We start from the raw sequence: 21,686 nt of genomic DNA, 5'->3' as shown, positions 1-21,686 counted from the left end.
TGGAGACCAGAACTGTACACAGTACTCCAGGTGCGGCCTCACCAGTACCCTGTATAGTTGCAGCATGACCTCCCTGCTCTTGAATGTAATTCCATCTCTTACCAATAGAGCCACACCACTGCCTATGACTTTCTGTTTGTCCTTTTGACACAAAGTATATCCTTTGACGTTAAACTCCCAACTATGACCTTCTTTCAGTCATGACTCAGTCATACTTACCAATAGAACATAGGACATAGCATATAGAAATCTACAACACATTACAGGCCTTTCAGCCCATAATGTTGTGCCTAGAATTTCCCTACTACATAGCCCTCTGTTTCTCTAAGCTCCATGTACATATCTAAGAGTCTCTTAAAAGACCCTATTGTATCCACCCCTACCACCGTCACTGGCAGTGCATTCCATGCACCCACCACTCTCTGTGTGAAAAACTTACTCTGACATCCCCCTTGTACCTACTTCCAAGCACCTTAAAACTATCCCCCCTTGTGTTAGCCATTTCAGCCCTGGGAAAAAGCTTCTGGCTATCCACACGATCAAAGCCTCTCATCATCAAATACTCCTCTATCAAGACACCTCTTATCCTCCATCACTCCAAGGCAGAAAGGCCAAGTTCACTCAACCTATTCTCACCAGGCATGCTTTCCAATCCAGGCAACGTCTTTGTAAATCTCCTCTACACTCTCTCCATAGCATCCACTTCCTTCCTGTAATGAGGTAACCAGAACTGAACATAGTACTCCAAGTGGGGTTTAACTAAGGTCTTTAACATTACCTCACGGCTCTTGAACTCAATCCCATGACTGATGAAGGCCATCACACCATAAGCCTTCTTAACAACACTGTCAACCTGTGCAATAGCTTTGAGTGTCCTTTGGACACGGACCCCAAGATCTCACTTATCCTCCACACTGCCAAGAGTCTTACCATTAATATTATATTCTGACTTCAAATTTGACCTCCTGAAATTAACCAGTTCACACTTTATCTTGGTTGAACTCCAGCTGCCGCTTCACAGCCCAGTTCTGTATCCTATCAATGTCTCGCTGTAACCTCTGACAACCCTCCAGACTATCCACAACACCCCCAACTTTTGTGTCATCAGCAAACTTGCTAACCCACCTTTCTACTTCCTTATCCAAGTCACTTATAAAAATCACAAAAAGGAGTGGTCCCAGAACAGATCTCTGTGGAGCACCATTGGTTACTATCCTCCATACAGAATACAAACTATCTACAATCACCCTTTGCCTTCGGTGGGCAAGCCAATTCAGGATCCACAAAACAGGGTCTCCATGGATCCCAGTCCTCCTTACTTTCTGAATGAGCCTTGCATGGGGAACGTTATCAACTGCCTTACTGAAATCTATATACACCACATCCACTGCTCTAACTTCATCAATGTGTTTCATTACATCCTCAAAGAATTTGACTAGGCTCTTAAGGCACGACCTGCCCTTGACAAAGCCATGCTGACTATCCTTGACCAGATTATGTCTCTCCAAATGCTCATAAATCCTGCCCGTCAGGATCTTTTCCAACAACTTGCCTACCACTAAAGAAAGACTCACTAGTCTAACCTAAATAACCCTCATTTCCTGGGTTATCTCTACTCTCATTGTTGAACAAGGGAACAACATTTGCAATGTTCCAGTCCTCTGGCACTTCTCCTGCCCCTGTTGATGATGCAAAAATCATAGCCAGAGGCTCAGCAATCTCCTCCCTCACTTCCCACAGTAGCCTGGGGTATATCTTGTCTGGTCCCAGCGACTTACCTAACTTAATACGGTTCAAAAGCTCTAGCACATCCTCTTTCTTAATGTCTATATGCTCAAGCGTTTCAGTCCGCTGTAAGTCATCCCCACAATTGCCAAGGCCCTTCTCACTGGTGAATACTGAAGCAAAGTATTCATTAAGTACCTCCGCTACCTCCTCTGCACGTTTCCACTTTGGCTCCTGATTGGTCCTATTCTCACACGGCTCATCCTCTTGCTCTTCACATACTTGTAGAATGCTTTGGGGTTTTCCTTAATCCTACTAATCAAGGCCTTCTCATGGCCCCTTCTCGCTCTCCTGATTTCATTCTTGAGCTCCTTCCTGGGACCCTTCCAATTTTCTAGAGCTCTAACAGCACCTAGTTTCTTGAACCTTTTGTAAGCTTTTCTTCTTTAACTAGGTTTTCTACATCCTTTGTACACCATGGTTCTTTTACCCTACCATCCTTTCCCTGCCTCAATGGAACATACCTATGCAGAACGTCATGCAAATGTTCCCTGAACATTTGCCACATTTCTGCTGTGCATTTCCCTGAGAACATTTGCTTCTAATTAATGCCCCCAAGTTCCTGCTAAAAGCATCATATTTCCCCTACCCCAATTAAATGTTTTCCCAAAATGTTTGCTCTGATCATTCTCCAGCACTATGGTAAAGGAGATAGTGTTGTGATCACTACCTCCAAAATGTTCTCCCACTGAGAGATCTGACACCTGACCAGGTTCATTTCCCAATATCAGATCAACTACAGCCTCTCCTCTAGTTGGTTTATCTGCATATTGCGTCAGGAAACCTTCCTGAACACACCTAACAAACTCCACCCCATCTAAACCCCTTGCTCTAAGGAGATGCCAGTCAATATTAGGAAAGTTAAAATCACCCATCACAACAACCCTATTATTATTGCACCGTTCATGAATCTGCCTCCCTATCTGCTCCTCGATGTCTCTGTTACTATTGGGGGGTCTATAAAAAACACCAAGTAGAGTTATTGCCCCCTTCTTGTTTCTGACTTCCACCCACAATGACTCAGTAGACAATCCCTCCATGACTTACTGCTTTTCTGCAGCCGTGATACTATCACTGATTTGTAATGCCACTCCCCCACGTCTTTTGCCACCCTCCCTGTGCTTTTTGAAACATCTAAAGCTTGGCAAACTCAACAGCCAGTCCTGCCCCTGAGACATCCAAGACTATGTAATGGCCACAATGTCATAGTTCCACGTCTTGATACACACTCTTAAGCTCATCCACCCTGTTTATGATACTCCTTGCATTAAAATAGACACATCTCCAACCACATGGCTGAGTGCATCTCTGCTCTATCATCTGCTTATCCTTCCTCACAAACCCCCTACAAACTATCTCTACTTGTACGCCAATGGCCCCATCCTCTGCCTCTTCACTTTGGTTCCCACTCCTTGCAAATCTAGTTTAAATCCTCCCCAATAGCATGAGCAAACTTTCCAACCTCACAATCTCTAACTGTGCCACGAGTAAGCAAACAGCATTCAAAACTGAAGAATTAACAAAAAAATTAACAAAATAAAAGAAATTGTTGCAAACATGGTCAAAATAAATATTTTAACAAGATTTATAGTTGTGTGCTATTACATAACAACAAGGTTTTATTATAATTTGGAATAGTATAGCAAATGAGGATATCCTTGGGAGTGCATGAAGGATCTCATGTCGACACGGAGAAGGAATGGTATAAAAGATGATATTTATTTCAAGAAACAAAGCAATCAAACCACTAACTACTTTAACTATTTTTAAAATTGTAGTCAATGAAACCATAACCAGGTTTATGTGCTACAAAACTCACAAAATGGAAAGAGTGAATTAAGTTAAATTAAATAAACTTAGCTCTTTAGCAAAGAGGAAAACATTAGAAGTTAGATTAAAGATAACCTTCCATCTCAGCCATGATTACATCAATTTCTTTCAGCTGGTTTGCAATTTCTTCAATGTACTTCCCAGTCCTGAATTCTATTCCATCTATAACAGTGCAATCTTCAGCCCCAGTGAAATCCTGCAGTTCTATCTCTTCAGAAGCTGCCACATTCCAGTTGGATAACTGAAAAAAAACTTGATTGATCAAACAGAATGTTACATAAATGCTAAAATCAACAAAAAAATTAATTTACATTCATTTGTGAATATACAGTAAGGCAAGCACAGGCTTCAGAGTCCCTCAAACCTGCTCAACAATTAATAAGATCATAGTTGTGTTTCCAGTTCATTTTCCCACCAGATTCTCATATCACTAAAAGTCTTTATGTACAAAAATCTACTTACATTAGGCTTGAAAGCACCTACTGACTGAGCATCCATGGTATCTGAGGCAAAGAATTCCATGGAATTACAAACTTCTAAATCAGAAATTTCTCTTCACCTCAACTCTAAATATCCAGTTCCCTATACTGAGATCATGTCGCCAAGTTTTATTTTGTCCAGCTCGAGGAAATGGCTTCTTAGGTTTTGTCTCTCTCAGAATTTTAGATATCTCAATATGTTCATTCCATTCTACTCAATTTTTCGTTGGGAAATCAATTTAGCAAATCTATACTATACTGCTTCCAAGGCAAATGTATCCTTCTTTAGGTACATAGTTCTCCAAATGATGTTTCCCCAAACTCCTACATACACAGCAGCACCTTCTTACTTGTGTACGCTAAATCTCTTACAATGAAGGCGAACTATTTTCTGAACAGCGAGAAAGTCCGGAAATCAGAGGTGCAAAGGGACTTGGGAGTCCTCATGTAGGATTCCCTAAAGGTTAACTTACAGGTTGAGTCAGTGGGGTGAAAGGCAAATGCAACGCTAACATTCATTTCAAGAGGACTAGAATATAAGAGCAAGGATATCATGTTGAGGCTTTATAATGTATTTATCAGACTGTACTTGGAGTATTGTCAGCATTTCTGGGCCCCTTATCTTCGAAAAGATGTTCTGGCATTGGAGAAGGTCCAGAAGAGGTTCATGAGAATGATTCCAGGAATGAAAAGGTTAACACCTGTGGTGTGTTTGATGGCTCTCGGCCAGTACTTGCTGGAGTTTAGAAGAATGAGGGGATCTGATTGTAACCTGTTGAATGTTGAAAGCCTAGATGAGTGAATGTTTCCTATAGTGGGTGAATCTAGGGACCAGAGGACACAGCCTCAGAATCGAGGCACGTCCATCTAGAACAGAGATGAGGATGAATTTCTTTAGCTCGTGGGTGGTGAATCTGGAATTCATTGCCAAGGATAGCTGTTTTGACCAAATCATTGAATACATTTAAAGAGGATGTTGATGGTGTCTTGGTTAGTAAGGGTCACAAAGGTTACTAGGAGAAAGGAGGAAAATAGGATTGAGAGCGCTAATAAATCAACCATGACGGAATGGCAGAGCAGACTTGATGAGCCAAGTGCCCCAATTCTGCACCTATGTCTTATGATTTAAATCAGCCATGAAAGGATGGTGGAATAGACTTAATGGGCCAAATGGCCTGATTCTGCTCCTATGACCTACAGCCTTATTATACCATTTTCCATTTTCATAATGTAAAAGTGTTAACACACCATTTTCTTTCTTTTGCACAATTACATTTTAAATCTTCTAAATTAACATACCAGGATCCCACTGTATTCAAATATTTATCAGTTTTTCAAGAATGAAAAATTACTTTGTTGTTTTTGTTCTTCCTCTTGCTTTGCCACATTATACACCATCTGCTACATACTGATTATTCTGCTTAACTAGCCTATATGATTTTCCAGTGAGTGGTGGGTGTGTGGAACACCCTGCCAGGGGTAGTGGTAGAGGCAGATACATAAGGGGCTTTAAGAAACTCTTAAATAGACACATTGGTGATAGAAAAATGGAGGAAGAGGTTAGAGCGATCTTAGAGTAGGTTAAAAGTTTGGCAGAACATCATTGGCTGAAGGGCCTGTAATGAGCTGTAATGTTCTATGTTCTATGAATTTGTAGATTTTTGTATCCTCCTCAGTGCTCACTTTTTCATGCAGATACGAATCATCAGTTTAAATTACACTGACTTATCGGCAAAACAGTCATCATGCTGAAAGTTTAACTCTGTTTCTGCCTCCACAGATTCTATTTAAGCAGAAAATGTAGAGCATTTTCTGGTTTTAATTTTGGTTACAATACTCCGTCTTTTTATTTTAGGCATCACTTTAATTCAGGCAAGTGGAGCACATGTGTGCGCATTTTTGACTTCTTCCTTGGCCAATTATGAAATGATTCACTCATTGCAGGATATTCAGCCTCGGACCAACTCCAGAAGATCAGCTGTATTTAAGTGATTAGTCCGCTTACATTTGTAGTCTATGGAAACCCCCAGTATATCAATGGTGGGTCTCTCAACAATGGGAATGTCACTGAAGATTAAGGGAAGGCAGCACCATCCTGTTATGGCTGTAATGAGATCCCTTCAATTGAGAGGCTCTGAAACCATTGTTAATTTCTGTTAATAATTCCAAATATATATCTTTTTAGGAAAGGTTATTGTTATAAATGGCAGAAGATTTTGATATTGGGCATTGGAATTTGGTTTAATGTCTTGGAAACCACTAGCAGTATTGAAATGGAATTCAATGTTGTTTTAGTAATAACCTCCTTCACCATTTAGTAATAAGACTGCTGCCACTGCAACAAAATCATTATCATTACTTTTTATATTCATGCTTAGGATTTTAATAAGAAAGCATCCTCCTCTTAACTGCAGCACAAAACAGAAACTGAGAATTAATGTTCTGTGATCTGGAATGTGATGAGAGTACTGCAATATCTTCCAACAAAATAATTCAAATAAATAACACCATATGAAACATTAACTTTCTTTGTGACATATTCAAGCTATACTAATTCTACACACAACAGATTCTACAGATGCTGAAAATCCAAAGGATTTCCCGGTGGCCATTCTGACATGTTGGTTCGTGGCCTCCTCTACTGCCACAATGGGACCACTCTCAGTTTGGAGAAGAACATTTCATATTCCGTTTGGGTAGCCTCCAAGCTGACTGCATGAACACTGATTTCTCCAATTTCTGGTAATTTCTCCCTCTTCCTCTCCCCCTTCTCTCCCTATAAATTCATTTCACTCAAACTGTTCCCATATCCTACAGACTGACTTTCAAGGACTTTTGTTTTTCTTTTTTTTTTGTATTTGCACAGTTTGTTGTCTTTTGCACATTGGTATTTTGTCTGTCCTGGTGGTCTTTCATTGCTTCTATTGTGTTTCTTATATTTACTATGAATGCCCACAAGAAAATGAATCTCTTAGTTGTGTATGGTGACACAGGTGTACTTTGATATAAAAAAATTACTTTGAACTTTGAAATTCCTCATTCTGGTTAGCCAGAATTCTGCCTATCACCTCCCTCTGGTGCTCCTTCTCCGTTCAGAATCAGAATCTGAATCAGGTTTATTATCACTGGCATGTGACGTGAAATTTGTTAACTTAGCAGCAGCAATTCAATGCAATACATAATCTAGCAGAGAGAAAAAATAATAAATAAAATAAAACAATAATAATAAATAAACAAGTAAATCAATTACATATATTGAATAGATTTTAAAAAGTGCAAAAACAGAAATACTGTATATTAAAAAAAAGTGAGGTAGTGTCCAAAGATTCAATGTCCATTTAGGAATCGGATGGCAGAGGGGAAGAAGCTGTTCCTGAATCATTGAGTGTGTGCCTTCAGGCTTCTGTACCTTCTACCTGATGGTAACAGTGAGAAAAGGGCATGCCCTGGGTGCTGGAAGTCCTTAATAATGGACGCTGCCTTTCTGAGACACCACTCCCTGAAGCTGTCCTGGGTACGTTGTAGGCTGGTACCCAAGATGGCGCTGACTAAATTTACAACATTTTGCAGCTTCTTTTGGTCCTGTGCAGTAGCCCCTCCGTACCAGACGTGATGCAACCTGTCAGAATGCTCTCCACGGTACAACTGTAGAAGTTTTTGAGTGTATTTTTTGACATTCCAAATTGCTTCAAACTCCTAATGAAGTATAACCACTATCTTGCCTTCTTTATAACTACATCAATATGTTGGGACCAGGTTAGATCCTCAGAGATCTTGACACCGAGGAACTTGAAGCTGCTCGCTTTCTCCACTTTCGATCCCTCTATGAGGACTGGCATGTGTTCCTTTGCCTTACCCTTCCTGAAGTCCACAATCAGCTCTTTCATCTTACTGACGTTGAGTGCCAGGTTGTTGCTGCGGCACCACTCCACTAGTTAGCATATCTCACTCCTGTACACCCTCTCGTCACCACCTGAGATTCTACCAACAATGGTTGTATCATCAGCAAATTTATAGATGGTATTTCTCCTATGGTCTGCTCTCCTCTCCTATCAGAGTGCTTCTTCTTTAACTCCTTACCTTCCCCACCTATCACGTCCCAGTATCTCACTGCACCCCACCCACCTTCCCCCTCACTAGATTTCACTTATCATCTTCCAGTTTGTAGTTCTTTCCATCCCCCCCCCCCACCACATCTTCTTATTCTGGCTTCTTCCCCCTTCCTTTCCAGTCCTGATGGAGACCTGAAACATTGATTCTTTCTCCATCACTATAGATGCTGCCTGACCTGCTGAGTTCCTCCAACATTGTGTGAGTGTACTAATTCTAAATTGCATACACCCACCAGAAATTATCTTCAAAGGTCTTTAATTTATATAACCAATAATAAAGCTAATTATAACTTAATGAGAATGCAAATTGCATCTTATTTTATTCCCAGCTATAAATAAACGATTGATTTAAGATGCCATCACAGAGAAAAATTGCCTTTTTACTTGTGCTACATGCTGCACTCATACCAAAGTTAAATTATTACTATTTTTAAACATAAATATTATATAGATTTTCTTAATTTAAGAAGTTTTCTTCTGTTTAAGAAAAGAATTAAACAGCTGTAATGTACTTGCAGATATATTACACTGAAGGTTAAGTAAAAGTTGGTTGTCGAAAGGATTGGTTCTTAAATCTTATTCTTCAAGCCAGAAGTTTATAATATAAAAATTGATTTGTTACAATTTGCAATTGTTCTCATATTCATGGACATGGATGGCTGCGGGGGATCAGACCTGGGAATTGAATGTACAAGGGTATACGTGCTATCGAAGGGACAGAAAGGTGGGCAGAGGGGGTGGGGTGGCCCTGTTGGTGAGGAATGAGATTCAGTCCCTTGCAAGGGGGGACATAGAATCAGAAGAAGTAGAGTCAGTGTGGATGGAACTGAGGCACAGTAAGGGCAAAAGGACCCTAATAGGTGTTATCTACAGGCCCCCAAACAGTAGCATGGATATTGGGTGCAAGTTGAATAGGGAGTTAACAATGGCATGTGGCAAAGGAAATGTCGCAGTAGTTATGGGGGATTTCAACATGCAGGTGAACTGGGAAAATCAGGTTGATACTGGACCCCAGGATAGGGAGTTTGTAGAGTGCCTACGGGATGCATTTTTGGAGCAGCTTGTATGAGAGCCGACCAGGGATAAGGCTATTCTGCATTTAGTGTTGTGCAATGAACAGGATTTGATAAGTGATCTTGAAGTAAAGGAGCCATTAGGAGGTAGTGACCATAACATGATAAGTTTTTATCTGCAAGTTGAGAGGAATAAGGGCAGATCAGAAGTGTCAGTATTGCGGTTGAACAAAGGAGACTATGGAGCCATGAGGGAGGAGCTGGCCAAAGTTGACAGGTCGGATATCCTAGCAGAAAAGACAGTGGAACAGCAATGGCAGGTATTCTTGGGAATAATGTACAAGGTGCAAAATCAGTTCATCCCCTGGAGAAGGAAGGATTCAAAGGGGGGAAAGTGGCCACAGTGGTTGACAAAGGAAGTCAGAGATAGCATAGCATTAAAAAAGAAGTATAACAGAGCTAAGGTGAGTGGGAAGACGGATGATTGGGAAATTTTTAAGGAGCAACAGAACTTAACTAAAAAGGCAATACGGGGAGAAAAAATGAGGTATGAATGCAAGCTAGCTAGGAATATAAAGGAGGATAGCAAAAGTTTTTTTAGGTATGTGAAGAGAAAGAAGATAGTTAAGAACAATGTTGGGCCCTTGAAGAATGAATTGGGAGAAATTGTTATGGAAAACAGAGAAATGGCAGACGAATTTAATAAGTACTTTGGATCTGTCTTCGCTAGGGAAGACACAAGCAATCTCCCAGATGTATGGATGGGCCAAGGACATAGGGTAACAGAGGAACTGAAACAGATTGAAACGGTGATGAGTAGACTGATGGGACTGAAGGCTAACAAATCCCCAGGTCCAGATGGTCTGCATCCTAGGGTACTAAAGGAGGTGGCTCTGGAAATTGCGGATGCGTTGGTGATCATTTTCCAATGTTCCTTAGATTCAGGATCAGTTCCTGAGGATTGGCTAATGGCTAATGTTATCCCACTTTTTAAGAAAGGAGGGAGGGAGAAAACAGAGAACTATCGCCCTGTTAGCCTAACATCAGTAGTGGGGAAGATGCTAGAGTCCATTACTAAAGATGAAATAGTGGCATATCTTGATAGCAGTGATAGGATTAGGCCGAGCCAGCATGGATTTACCAAGGGCAAATCATGCTTGACTAATCTATTGGAGTTTTTCGAGGATGTAACCAGGAAGATAGACGCAGGAGATCCAGTGGATGTGGTGTACCTTGACTTTCAGAAGGCATTCGATAAGGTACCACATAGGAGATTGGTGGGTAAAATCAGAGCTCATGATATTGGGGGGAGGATATTGACATGGATAGAAAACTGGTTAGCAGATAGAAAGCAAAGGGTAGCAGTGAATGGGTGTTTCTTGGAATGGCAGGTGGTAACTAGTGGGGTGCCACAGGGCTCGGTATTGGGACTACAGCTGTTTACGATTTACGTCAATGAGTTAGAGGAAGGCATTGTGAATAACATCAGCAAGTTTGCTGCTGATACTAAACTGGGTGGCAGTGTGACATGTGATGAGGATGTTAGGAGAATTCAAGGTGACTTGGATAGGCTGGGTGAGTGGGCAGAAACTTGGCAGATGGCGTTTAATGTGAATAAGTGTGAGGTTATTCACTTTGGGAGCAAGAACAGGAAGGCAGATTATTATCTGACAGGTGTGGAGTTAGGTAAGGGAGAAATACAAAGAGATCTAGGAGTACTTGTTCATCAGTCTCTGAAGGTGAATGAGCAAGTGCAGCAGGCAGTGAAGAAGGCTAATGGAATGTTGGCCTTTATTACAAAGGGAATTGAGTACAAGAGCAAGGAAATCCTTTTGCATTTGTACAGGGCCCTGGTGAGACCACACCTGGAGTATTGTGTGCAGGTTTGGTCTCCAGGGTTAAGGAAGGACATCCTGGCTGTGGAGGAGGTGCAGCGTAGGTTCACTAGGTTAACTCCTGGGATGTCCGGACTGTCTTACGCAGAGAGGTTAGAGAGACTGGGCTTGTACACGCTGGAATTAAGGAGATTGAGGGGGGATCTGATTGAGACCTATAAGATTATTAAGGGATTGGACAAGATAGAGGCAAGAAATATGTTCCAGATGCTGGGAGAGTCCAGTACCAGAGGGCATGGTTCAAGAATAAGGGGTAGGTCATTTAGGACAGAGTTGAGGAGGAACTTCTTCTCCCAGAGAGTTGTGGAGGTGTGGAACGCGCTGCCTCAGAAGGCAGTGGAGGCCAATTCTCTGGATGCTTTCAAGAAGGAGCTAGATAGGTATCTTATGGATGGGGGAATCAAGGGTTATGGGGACAAGGCAGGAACCGAGTATTGATAGTAGATGATCAGCCATGATCTCAGAATGGCGGTGCAGGCTCAATGGGCCGAATGGTCTACTTCTGCACCTATTGTCTATTGTCTATTCCAGTTCAAATGATAGCTAATACATTAAGTATGAATGAAACTTTAATCAAACAAACATTTATAAAGCATAAACTCAAAAGCAGTTTATGTGGATATCAAATCAAATAACCCACGTTTTTTATGCAAGGTGCAATGATCCCTTTGAGAATGACTAACTAATCAAATAAAGAGACATCCAGTAGACAATAACAAATCTTAGATAAATAAAGTTAGTTAAGAGAGTAATGAGTCATCAGTTGTTTATAGTGAATAGTTATCATTGGATCAGCTACCTATTATACTTGCCTTCTGAGACTGTATTTCAATGATGGAACAGCAAGGCAAGAGATGAGTAAATTCATCTAATGTACTTGCTTCTGTTTACCCCTAATAACACTGGAGAGCAAATTTTTCTTTTGAAAGTGTTGCTCCGCCAGAAAAGTTTTGTGGTTATGATAGAGCACTTGAAGCTGAATACAAATATAATGTCAGCCTACTTCCATCACACCCAAATTTGGAGAAACCAGAAATCAACTTTTATTGATTGTAATGCATTTAATTGCATAACAGTGCTGATGCTTTGCAATAGTCCAAGTAAGCTAAAAGTGATTTCCAGTTGTACTCATCCTGAGGCTTCTCACTTAAAGTGCCAACAATAATTAGCCAGAATTGATGGATTCCAGTTGCCCTGATACCATTTCTCCATGATCGCAATGTCCTGGTGAAACCTTTCACCATGTTCGTCACTGACAGTGCCATGATTTGCACACACGTTACACTTCATGGCTTTGTATGCTCAAAGCATATTGTTAACCAGTTACACATAGTCTGGTGCTCTGTAGTTGTCAAGAAAATTTTCAACAACATATTTGAATGTCTTCCATGCGATTTTCTCCGGTCCCATTAGAAGTTCTTAAAATTGCCTGTCATTGATGAATTGTTTGATTTGTGGACCAACAAAAATTCCTTCCTAAATCTTGACACCAGTAATTCTGGGAAACGTCTGACTCAAATATTGAAATCCTTCAGATAAATTTTTGTGCCTAGTGACCACATAATTCTGCTTTTGCCTTTGACAAACCCAAGTCTCTGACCAGGTTATTAAACTCAGATTGAGTTATCAGATGAGGCTCATTCAACGTATAAGAAACCGTGTCGCTTTCCATTTCTGGCTCGTGCATTATGGTCTCTTCATCTGCCTCCTCTAGACTCCATGTCTTGGTACTGGAAGACTATCTTTATGCGACATAGGTCTCATGGCTGAATGAAGAATGGGGTATTCAATAGATATCTTGTTTCTAGCAGAGAAACCAGACACATTGGTCATACAGAAATAGCAGTCTGTCACATGATCCTTCTGCTCTCGCCATATCATCAGGACAACAAATGGCACTGACTTCCGAGTACCTCTGAGCCACACTCTAAGATCAACAGTGCATGTTGTGCAACGAATATGAGACGCCCTGGCTTTGTTTTGGTTGCCAGTTTTACAACCAAAGTAGAGCTCATAGGCTTTCTTAATAAGAGGAGTCATGCTTTGTCTTTTGAGATTTAAGTGTATACTTGTCACAAATACAATAGAAAGTATCGCGGCTGTGGCAACTTGGTGAGACATTTCGCTATCACAAATACTCCTGAAAATACAATTACTTTATTATAATGAGTACATACAATATGCTAAACATGTAGACCACATGCATCAATATGAGCACAAACCGATATAGTTATAAACGCAATGCATAGAACAGTGAGTGTGAGTTGCTTTTATAGCCTTTCTAAAACCTGTCCTGCCGTGCAGCATCCACCCTACCTAAGCATGCCCAGGCATGCCTGAATAAGACAGAAAATTTTTCGGCTGACATTATGGGCAACATTTTATTTAACTTGAATTATGAATTGAAATAACAAATAAAGGCGATTTTTTTTTAAAATGGAGAGTGATAGGGAAAATTCAAGGTGATTTTCATGATAGCAGCCCGAAGTCCATAAGATGCAGCCCAAAGTCCATAAGATACAGCCAAAAGTATTCAACAAAAATCTTTGTTGTCCAGTGTAACCAAACTCAAATATCTGTCCAAGGACGTTTTATTGGTTTGTAATGTGTACTGTGAACCTACCTTGTTTTTCTGGCCTTGAATTTTGCCACCATCTTGTTTTTCTAGCATAAATGAATGAGCAAGTTTGTCAGAATCATTAATTTGCTTCAGCATTTTTTCCAAATCCTGCAATAAATTTTCTGCCTGAAAAATATCTGAAGAAAAAGATTTTGATTTAATCTTATATGACAATAGAATATCTATATGCTTGTACTAATATATTTGAATAAAATGCACATATGAGGATGATTCAAGAGTATGGATAAAAATAAGAATTGTTTTTGTATTTTTAACTGTTAACTGCATTTCATTTTTAAAATATTTAATTCCATGAGTAATTGCATTTTATTGTGAAACATTATAATACATTTTGCCAGGCCATCACCTCCACATGAGAGACAAAGCAGAAATTAATTAGTGTTTGCAGACAAATATTAGGCTCACGCATAGGACTTGAATTTAATAAACTATGTATAGAAAGCTCTTTCTCACATTTGGCACAATCCCGGAACAAACCATGCAATATATTTTGATAAATACTGTTCAATCCTTACAGAAGACTGTATGCATTTTCCATGCACTTCTCACCTTTTCCTAAATTATATGAAAGGAAGAAGTCCCAACAAAAAGAAAGCAAGTCAACATAATGGCAGGAAATGAAGTTTTTGTTAGAAAATACCTGTCTTCTGGTTTATAACTGCCAAACTAGAAATAAGTCTCTATAAGAATTACAGGGAGAGTTTCCTAAGTTGATAAAGCATGTCACCGCTATGCCCAGTGTTCTCACGCTCACAAAATCATTCAATGTATTTTGTAATGTCTTGTGTTTATGAACTGACATTCATACATAGAAGCCAGTCAGAATTACCTCACGGTGGCATTCTTTAATTTACCACAATGTCTGCAAGCACCGAGACATCAGGAGGTAGATTCAGAGATTTCACAGTGCATAATCATGTTGATGACAGTACCAAATTCTGTTAGCAAAGGTCTGGCTCTGCACTGCTATCCCTATGATCATTTGGTTGCCATCATTGACTCTTACAACGTTAACTTAGTGTGATGACTTTGTCTGCTTGTTGTCTTTATTATTCTGTGGAAAAGGAAATTAAGATCTTGACAACATTGACTGATATCAATCTTTGTTGTAATGCATGTGTGAAAAGTATTTTGGTTGAGGTATCAGCTGATCATTATGCTAATCTAAAAGGAAATAAAAACAGAAAGACTTAAGGAAGTAATGATCTTGATGGCAAGTGGTCATCCTATCTCCATTTTACTGATTAGCTGAAGATAATCTTACAATAGTTTCTGTAACTCTGTAGTAATACACAAAAATGTTGGAGGAACTCAGCAGGTCTTGATGAAAGGCTTTGACCCAAAAATTCGACTGATTATTCCTTTTCATAGTTGCTGCCTGACCTGCTGAGTTTCTCCAGCATTTTGTGTCTGTTACTCTGAATTTCCAGTATATGCAGAATTTCTTGAGTTTCTATGACTATAACTGGCTGTGTGCTGATCTGGAACCTCCAGAGGTAGCTCTCCTTAATTGGGTCAGTATGCATAAATCTGAAGAGGACAACATATTGATGGGAATAGAGAATCTGACAATGGCACATTAAGTTTGATGTGACATGCATTCTTTCATTTTCAGGTATAATACTTTAATGAAGTAATTTGGTGTATATTTCATAGAAAAAAGAAAAGTATAACACAGAAACTGACTCTTCAGCTTAGCTTGTCCGGGCTCACATGGCTGATACCAATTTATACTAATTCCATCTGCTTGTACATAGTCTATATCCCTTCATTTTCTCTATGTTCACATGTCTGTCTAAATGCTTTTAAAACATTGCTATCATATAAAGGAAAATGATTCCTTTTTTTCGATAAGGAGGATTACAAAATTAAACTAGCCTTTAATAAGACCATAAATTTACAAGACCAGATTGATCAGAATAGATAACCCCAGGAGATCCATGAATAAGTGGCAAGTTGGATTCAAAATTGATTCATTGGCAGTTGCCTATATGACCAGTAGGTTATTTGCAATGTTTTTCCACAGGGCTCAATTCTAATATCCTTGTTATTTTTGAACATGTAACCAACTTAGACTTACATTCAAGAAGCATGATTAAAAGGTTTGCTCATGCTATAACTAGCTGTGTGATTAACAATGAAGAGATAAGCCTGAGGTATAGGAAGAAATAATAAACTGGTTCAGTGGGCAATGAAACATAATCCACTGAGAGAAGCATGAGGTAACACGTTTGGGGGAAGGAAAACAAGGCAATGGAATACAAAATAATAGGATATTGATAATAAGCATGAGCAGATGTAATCCATAGAAGTAATCTATTGTCACAGAATCCTATAATTTCCCCCAAAAGAGGATTTGGATCCAATTCTTGGGTGGTGTAAGGAGCCAAGCAACCTCCTTTCATACCATAAAATTTTAATGATAAGAGACTTATGCTGACAACATGTTCTATGGGGTTCAGTGTTAATTTCCTATGAGAAATTAAAAACATTTCTTTGAAGAAGTAACATGCTGTGGATAAAGATGAATCACCAGATTTTCAGAGGTAACATATTGGCATGGAGTGAAGATTGGCTGGCAGTAAAAAAGGCATAAATGATTGGTTGTGACTGATAAGCTACTGTAAAACGAATTGTAAACTTCTCAAGGTTCACATCAATGACTTGTATGAGGGCACCAAATTGGCTAGGGACTCATGATATGTCAGAAAGTAAGCAGTCAGGAGGCCACAAAGTATAAAATTATGTTAAATAAGTTGAGCAAAGATCTGGTAAATGGAGTATCATGTGGAAAAATGTAAAATAGTTCATTTTGTTAAGAAAAATAAAGAAGCAGAAGCACATTATAAGTAATCCCCATATTATTAGGGAAGAGGAATCAAAATCAGAATCAGGTTTAATATCACTGGCAGATGTCATGAAATTTGTTAACTTATCAGCAGCAGTACAATGCAATACATGATAAATAAAAAAATAAATCAATTACAGTAAGTATATATATGTATAGGAAAGAGTTCAGTTAAAAATAGTGCAAAAAAAAATTAAAAAGTGAGGTAGTATTCATGGGTCAATGTCCATTTAGAAATCAGATGGCAGAGAGGAAGAACCTGTTCCTGAATCGGTGAGTGTGTGCCTTTAGGCTTCTGTACCTCTTTCCTGACAGTTGCAATGAGAAGAGCGCATGTCCTGGTGATGGGTGTCCTTAATAATAGACACTGCCTTTTTCACACATCACTCCTTGGAGATGTCTCGAATATTACAGAGGATAGTGCCGATGACGGAGCTGACTAATTTTACAACTTTCTGTAGCTTTTTTCTGTCCTGTGCAGGAGCAACCCCCCCCCCCCCCACACCGCCCCATACCAGACTGTTACGCAGCCTGTCAGAATGTTCTCCATGATACATTTGTAGAAGTTTTCGAGTGCATTAGGTGACAAACCAAATTTCCTCAAACTCCTAATGAAATATAGCCGCTGTCTTGCCTTCTTAATAGCTGCACCGATATGTTGGGACCAGGTTAGATCCTCAGGGATATTCTGATCCCTCTATAAGGATTGGTTTGTATTCCCTTGTCTTACCCTTTCTGAAGTCGTAAATCAGTTCTTTGGTCTTACTGACATTGAGTGCAAGGTTGATGCTGTGACACCACTAAACTAGCTGGTATGTCTCACTCCTATATGTCCTCTCGTCTCCATCTGAGATTCTGCCAACAGTGGTTGTATCATCAGAAAATTTATAAATGGCCCCTGAGCTATGCCTAACCACAGCGCCATGGGTATAGAGAGAGTAGAGCTGTGGGCTAAGCACACTTCCCTGAGGTGCACAAGTGTTGATCATCAGCAAAGAGGAGGTGGTATTATCAATCTGTGTTCTTCCGGTTAGGAAGTCAAGGATCCAAATGCAGGGGGAGATACAGAGGCGCAGGTTCTATAGCTTTTCAATAAGGACTCTAGGATGGTCGTGTTAAACGCTGCGCTATAGTCAATGAATTGCATCCTGACATAGGTGTTTGTATTGTCCAGATGATCTAAGGCCCCATGAAGAGTCTTTGCAATTACATCTGCCATAGACCTATTGTGGTAATAGGCAAATTAAAGTGGGTCCAGGTCCTTGCTGATTCAGGAGTTAATTCTCGCCATGACCAACATCTCAAAGCATTTCATCACCGTAGATGTGAGTTCTACTGGACGATAATCTTTAAGGCAGCTCTCACTACTCTTCTTGGGCACTGGTATAATTGCTGTCCTTTTGAGGTACTTAATGAATACTTTGCCTCAGTATCCACCAGGGAAAAAGACCTTGGCAATTGTGGGGATGACTTACAGTGGACTGAAACACTTGACCATATAGACATTAAGAAAGAGGCTGTGCTGGAGCTTTTGAAAAGCATTAAGTTAGATAAGTCACTGGGACCAGATGAGATATACCCCAAGCTACTGTGGGAAGCGAGGAAAGAGACTGCTGAGCCTCTTCTGATGATCTTTGCATTCTCAACAAGGACGGGAGAAGTACCGGAGGGTTGGAGGTTTACAAATGTTGTTCCCTTTTTCAAGAAAGGGAGTAGAGACAACCCAGTGAGTCTGACTTCAGTGGGTGGTCGAGTTGAAGATCCTGAGAGGCAGGATTTATAGAAACAAAGAAACATAGAAAATAGGTGCAGGAGTAGGCCATTCAGCCCTTCAAGCCTGCACCGCCATTCAGTATGATCATGGCTGATCATCCAACTCAGAACCCTGTACCAGCCTTCCCTCCATATCCCCTGATCCCTTTAGCCACAAGGGCCATATCTAACTCCCTCTTAAATATAGCCAATGAACTGGCCTCAACTATTTCCTGTGGCAGAGAATTTCACAGATTCACCACTCTCTGTGTGAAGGAAGTTTTTCCTAATCTTGGTCCTAAAAGGCTTCCCCTTTATCCTCAAACTGTGACCCCTCGTTCTGGACTTCCCCAACATCGGCAACAGTCTTCCTGCATCTAGTCTGTCCAATCCCTTTAGGATGTTATACGTTTCAATAAGATCCCCCCTCAATCTTCCAAATTCCAACGAGTATAAGCCTAGTCAATCCAGTCTTTCCTCATATGAAAGTCCTGCCATCCCAGGAATCAATCTGGTGAACCTTCTTTGTACTCCCTCTATGACAAGAATGTCTTTCCTCAGATTAGGGGACCAAAACTGCACACAATACTCCAGGCAGCATCTCTAGGAAGAGGTACAGTCAACGTATCAGGCCGAGACCCTTCGTCAGGATTAAATGAAGGAAGAGTTAGTAAGAGATTTGAAAATGGGAGGGGGAGGGGGAGATCCAAAATGATAGGAGAAGACAGGAGGGGGAGGGATGGAGCCAAGAGCTGGACAGGTGATTGGCAAAGGGGATACGAGAGGATCACGGGACAGGAGGCCCAGGGAGAAAGACGGGGGGGGGGGAACCCAGAGGATGGGCAAGGGGTATAGTCAGAGGGACAGAGGGAGAAAAAGGAGAGTGAGAGAAAGAATGTGTGTATAAAAATAAATAATGGATGGGGTACGAGGGGGAGGGGGGGCATTAGCGGAAGTTAGAGAAGCCACTGTTCATGCCATCAGGTTGGAGGCTACCCAGACGGAATATAAGGTGTTGTTCCTCCAACCTGAGTGTGGCTTCATCTTTACAGTAGAGGAGGCCGTGGATAGACATGTCAGAATGAGAATGGGATGTGGAATTAAAATGTGTGGCCACTGGGAGATCCTGCTTTCTCTGGCGGACAGAGCGTAGGTGTTCAGCAAAGCGGTCTCCCAGTCTGCGTCGGGTCTCGCCAATATATAGAAGGCCACATAGGGAGCACTGGATGCAGTATATCACCCCAGCTGACTCACAGGTGAAGTGTCGCCTCACCTGGAAGGACTGTCTGGGGCCCTGAATGGTGGTAAGGGAAGAAGTGTAAGGGCATGTGTAGCACTTGTTCCGCTTACAAGGGTAAGTGCCAGGAGGGAGATCAGTGGGGAGGGATGGGGGGGACGAATGGACAAGGGAGTCGCGTAGGGAGCGATCCCGGCGGAAAGCCGGGGGGGGGTGGGGGAAGGAAGGATGTGCTTAGTGGTTGGATCCCGTTGGAGGTGGCGGAAGTTACGGAGAATAATATGTTGGACCCGGAGGCTGGTGGGGTGGTAGGTGTGGACCAGGGGAACCCTATTCCTCGTGGGGTGGCAGGAGGATGAAGTGAGAGCAGATGTCCAGCTCTTGGCTCTATCCCTCCCCCTCCTGGCTTCTCCTATCATTTTGGATCTTCCCCTCCCCCTCCCACTTTCAAATCTCTTACTAACTCTTCCTTCAGTTAGTCCTGACGAAGGGTCTCGGCCTGAAATGTCGACTGTACCTCTTCCTAGAGATGCTGCCTGGAGTATTATGTGCAGTTTTGGTCCCCTAATCTGAGGAAAGACATTCTTGCCATAGAGGGAGTACAAAGAAGGTTCACCAGATTGATTCCTGGGATGGCAGGACTTTCATATGAGGAAAGACTGGATCGACTAGGCTTATACTTGTTGGAATTTAGAAGATTGAGGGGGGGATCTTATTGAAAGGTATAAAATCCTAAAGGGATTGGACAGACTAGATGCAGGAAGATTGTTCCCGATGTTGGGGAAGTCCAGAACGAGGGGTCACAGTTTGAGGATAAAGGGGAAGCCATTTCACGCACATCTGCTCTCACTCCATCCTCCCGCCACCCCACTGTGAATAGGGTTCCCCTGGTCCTCAACTACCACCCCACCAGCCTCCAGGTCCAACATATTATTCTCCATAACTTCCGCCGCCTCTAACGGGATCCAACCACTAAGCACATCCTTCCTTCCCCCACCACCCCCCCCGGCTTTCCGCCGGGATCGCTCCCTACGCGACTCCCTTGTCCATTCGTCCCCCCCATCCCTCCTCACTGATCTCCCTCCTGGCACTTATCCTTGTAAGCGGAACAAGTGCTACACATGCCCTTACACTTCCTCCCTTACCACCATTCAGGGCCCCAGACAGTCCTTCCAGGTGAGGTGACACTTCACCTGTGAGTTGGCTGGGGTGATATACTGCGTCCAGTACTCCCGATGTGGCCTTCTATATATTGGCGAGACCCGACGCAGACTGGGAGACCGTTTTGCTGAACACCTACTCTCTGTCCGCCAGAGAAAGCAGGATCTCCCAGTGGCCACACATTTTAATTCCACATCCCATTCCCATTCTGACATGTCTATCCACGGCCTCCTCTACTGTAAAGATGAAGCCACACTCAGGTTGGAGGAACAACACCTTATATTCCGTCTGGGTAGCCTCCAACCTGATGGCATGAACAGTGACTTCTCTAACTTCCGCTAATGCCCCACCTCCCCCTCATACCCCATCCGTTATTTATTTTTATACACACATTCTTTCTCTCACTCTCCTTTTTCTCCTTCTGTCCCTCTGACTATACCCCTTGCCCATCCTCTGGGTTCCCCCTCCCCTTTCTCCCCGGGCCTCCTGTCCCATGATCCTCTCGTATCCCCTTTGCCAATCACCTGTCCAGCTCTTGGCTCCATCCCTCCCCCTCCTGTCTTCTCCTATCATTTTGGATCTCCCCCTCCCCCTCCCATTTTCAAATCTCTTACTAACTCTTCCTTCAGTTAGTCCTGACGAAGTGCCTTGGCCTGAAACGTCGACTGTACCTCTTCCTAGAGATGCTGCCTGGCCTGCTGCATTCACCAGCAACTTTGATGTATGTTGCTTGAATTTCCAGCATCTGCAGAATTCCTGTTGTTTGCACAATACTCCAGGTGTGGTCTCACCAAGGCCTTGTACAACTGCAGTAGTACCTCCCTGCTCCTGTACTCGAATCCTCTTGCTATAAATGCCAGCATACCATTCGCCTTTTTCACCGCCTGCTGTACTTGCATGCCCACTTTCAATGACTAGTGTATAATGACACCC

General features: G+C 41.6%; 1 protein-coding gene across 1 annotated transcript in view; it reads right to left on the bottom strand.

The window, feature by feature from the left end:
* Window positions 1–3,679: 3,679 nt before the first annotated feature.
* LOC134357672 (zinc finger CW-type PWWP domain protein 2-like) overlaps window positions 3,680–21,686 on the bottom strand; it is a 41,997-nt gene continuing 23,990 nt past the window's right edge. Inside the window, exons 7-8 of the mRNA XM_063069289.1 lie at window positions 13,738–13,871; window positions 3,680–3,856 (exon numbers count right to left, since the gene is read on the bottom strand). Coding sequence (XP_062925359.1) covers window positions 3,680–3,856; window positions 13,738–13,871 — 311 coding nt within the window. The remainder of the gene's footprint in view (window positions 3,857–13,737; window positions 13,872–21,686) is intronic.

This window comes from Mobula hypostoma, chromosome 17, assembly GCF_963921235.1.
Source record: "Mobula hypostoma chromosome 17, sMobHyp1.1, whole genome shotgun sequence".
In the NCBI taxonomy this organism is placed as follows: Eukaryota; Metazoa; Chordata; class Chondrichthyes; order Myliobatiformes; family Myliobatidae; genus Mobula; species Mobula hypostoma.
Note: the sequence above shows the minus strand (reverse complement) of the source record. Positions and strands in the feature narration are given on the sequence as shown.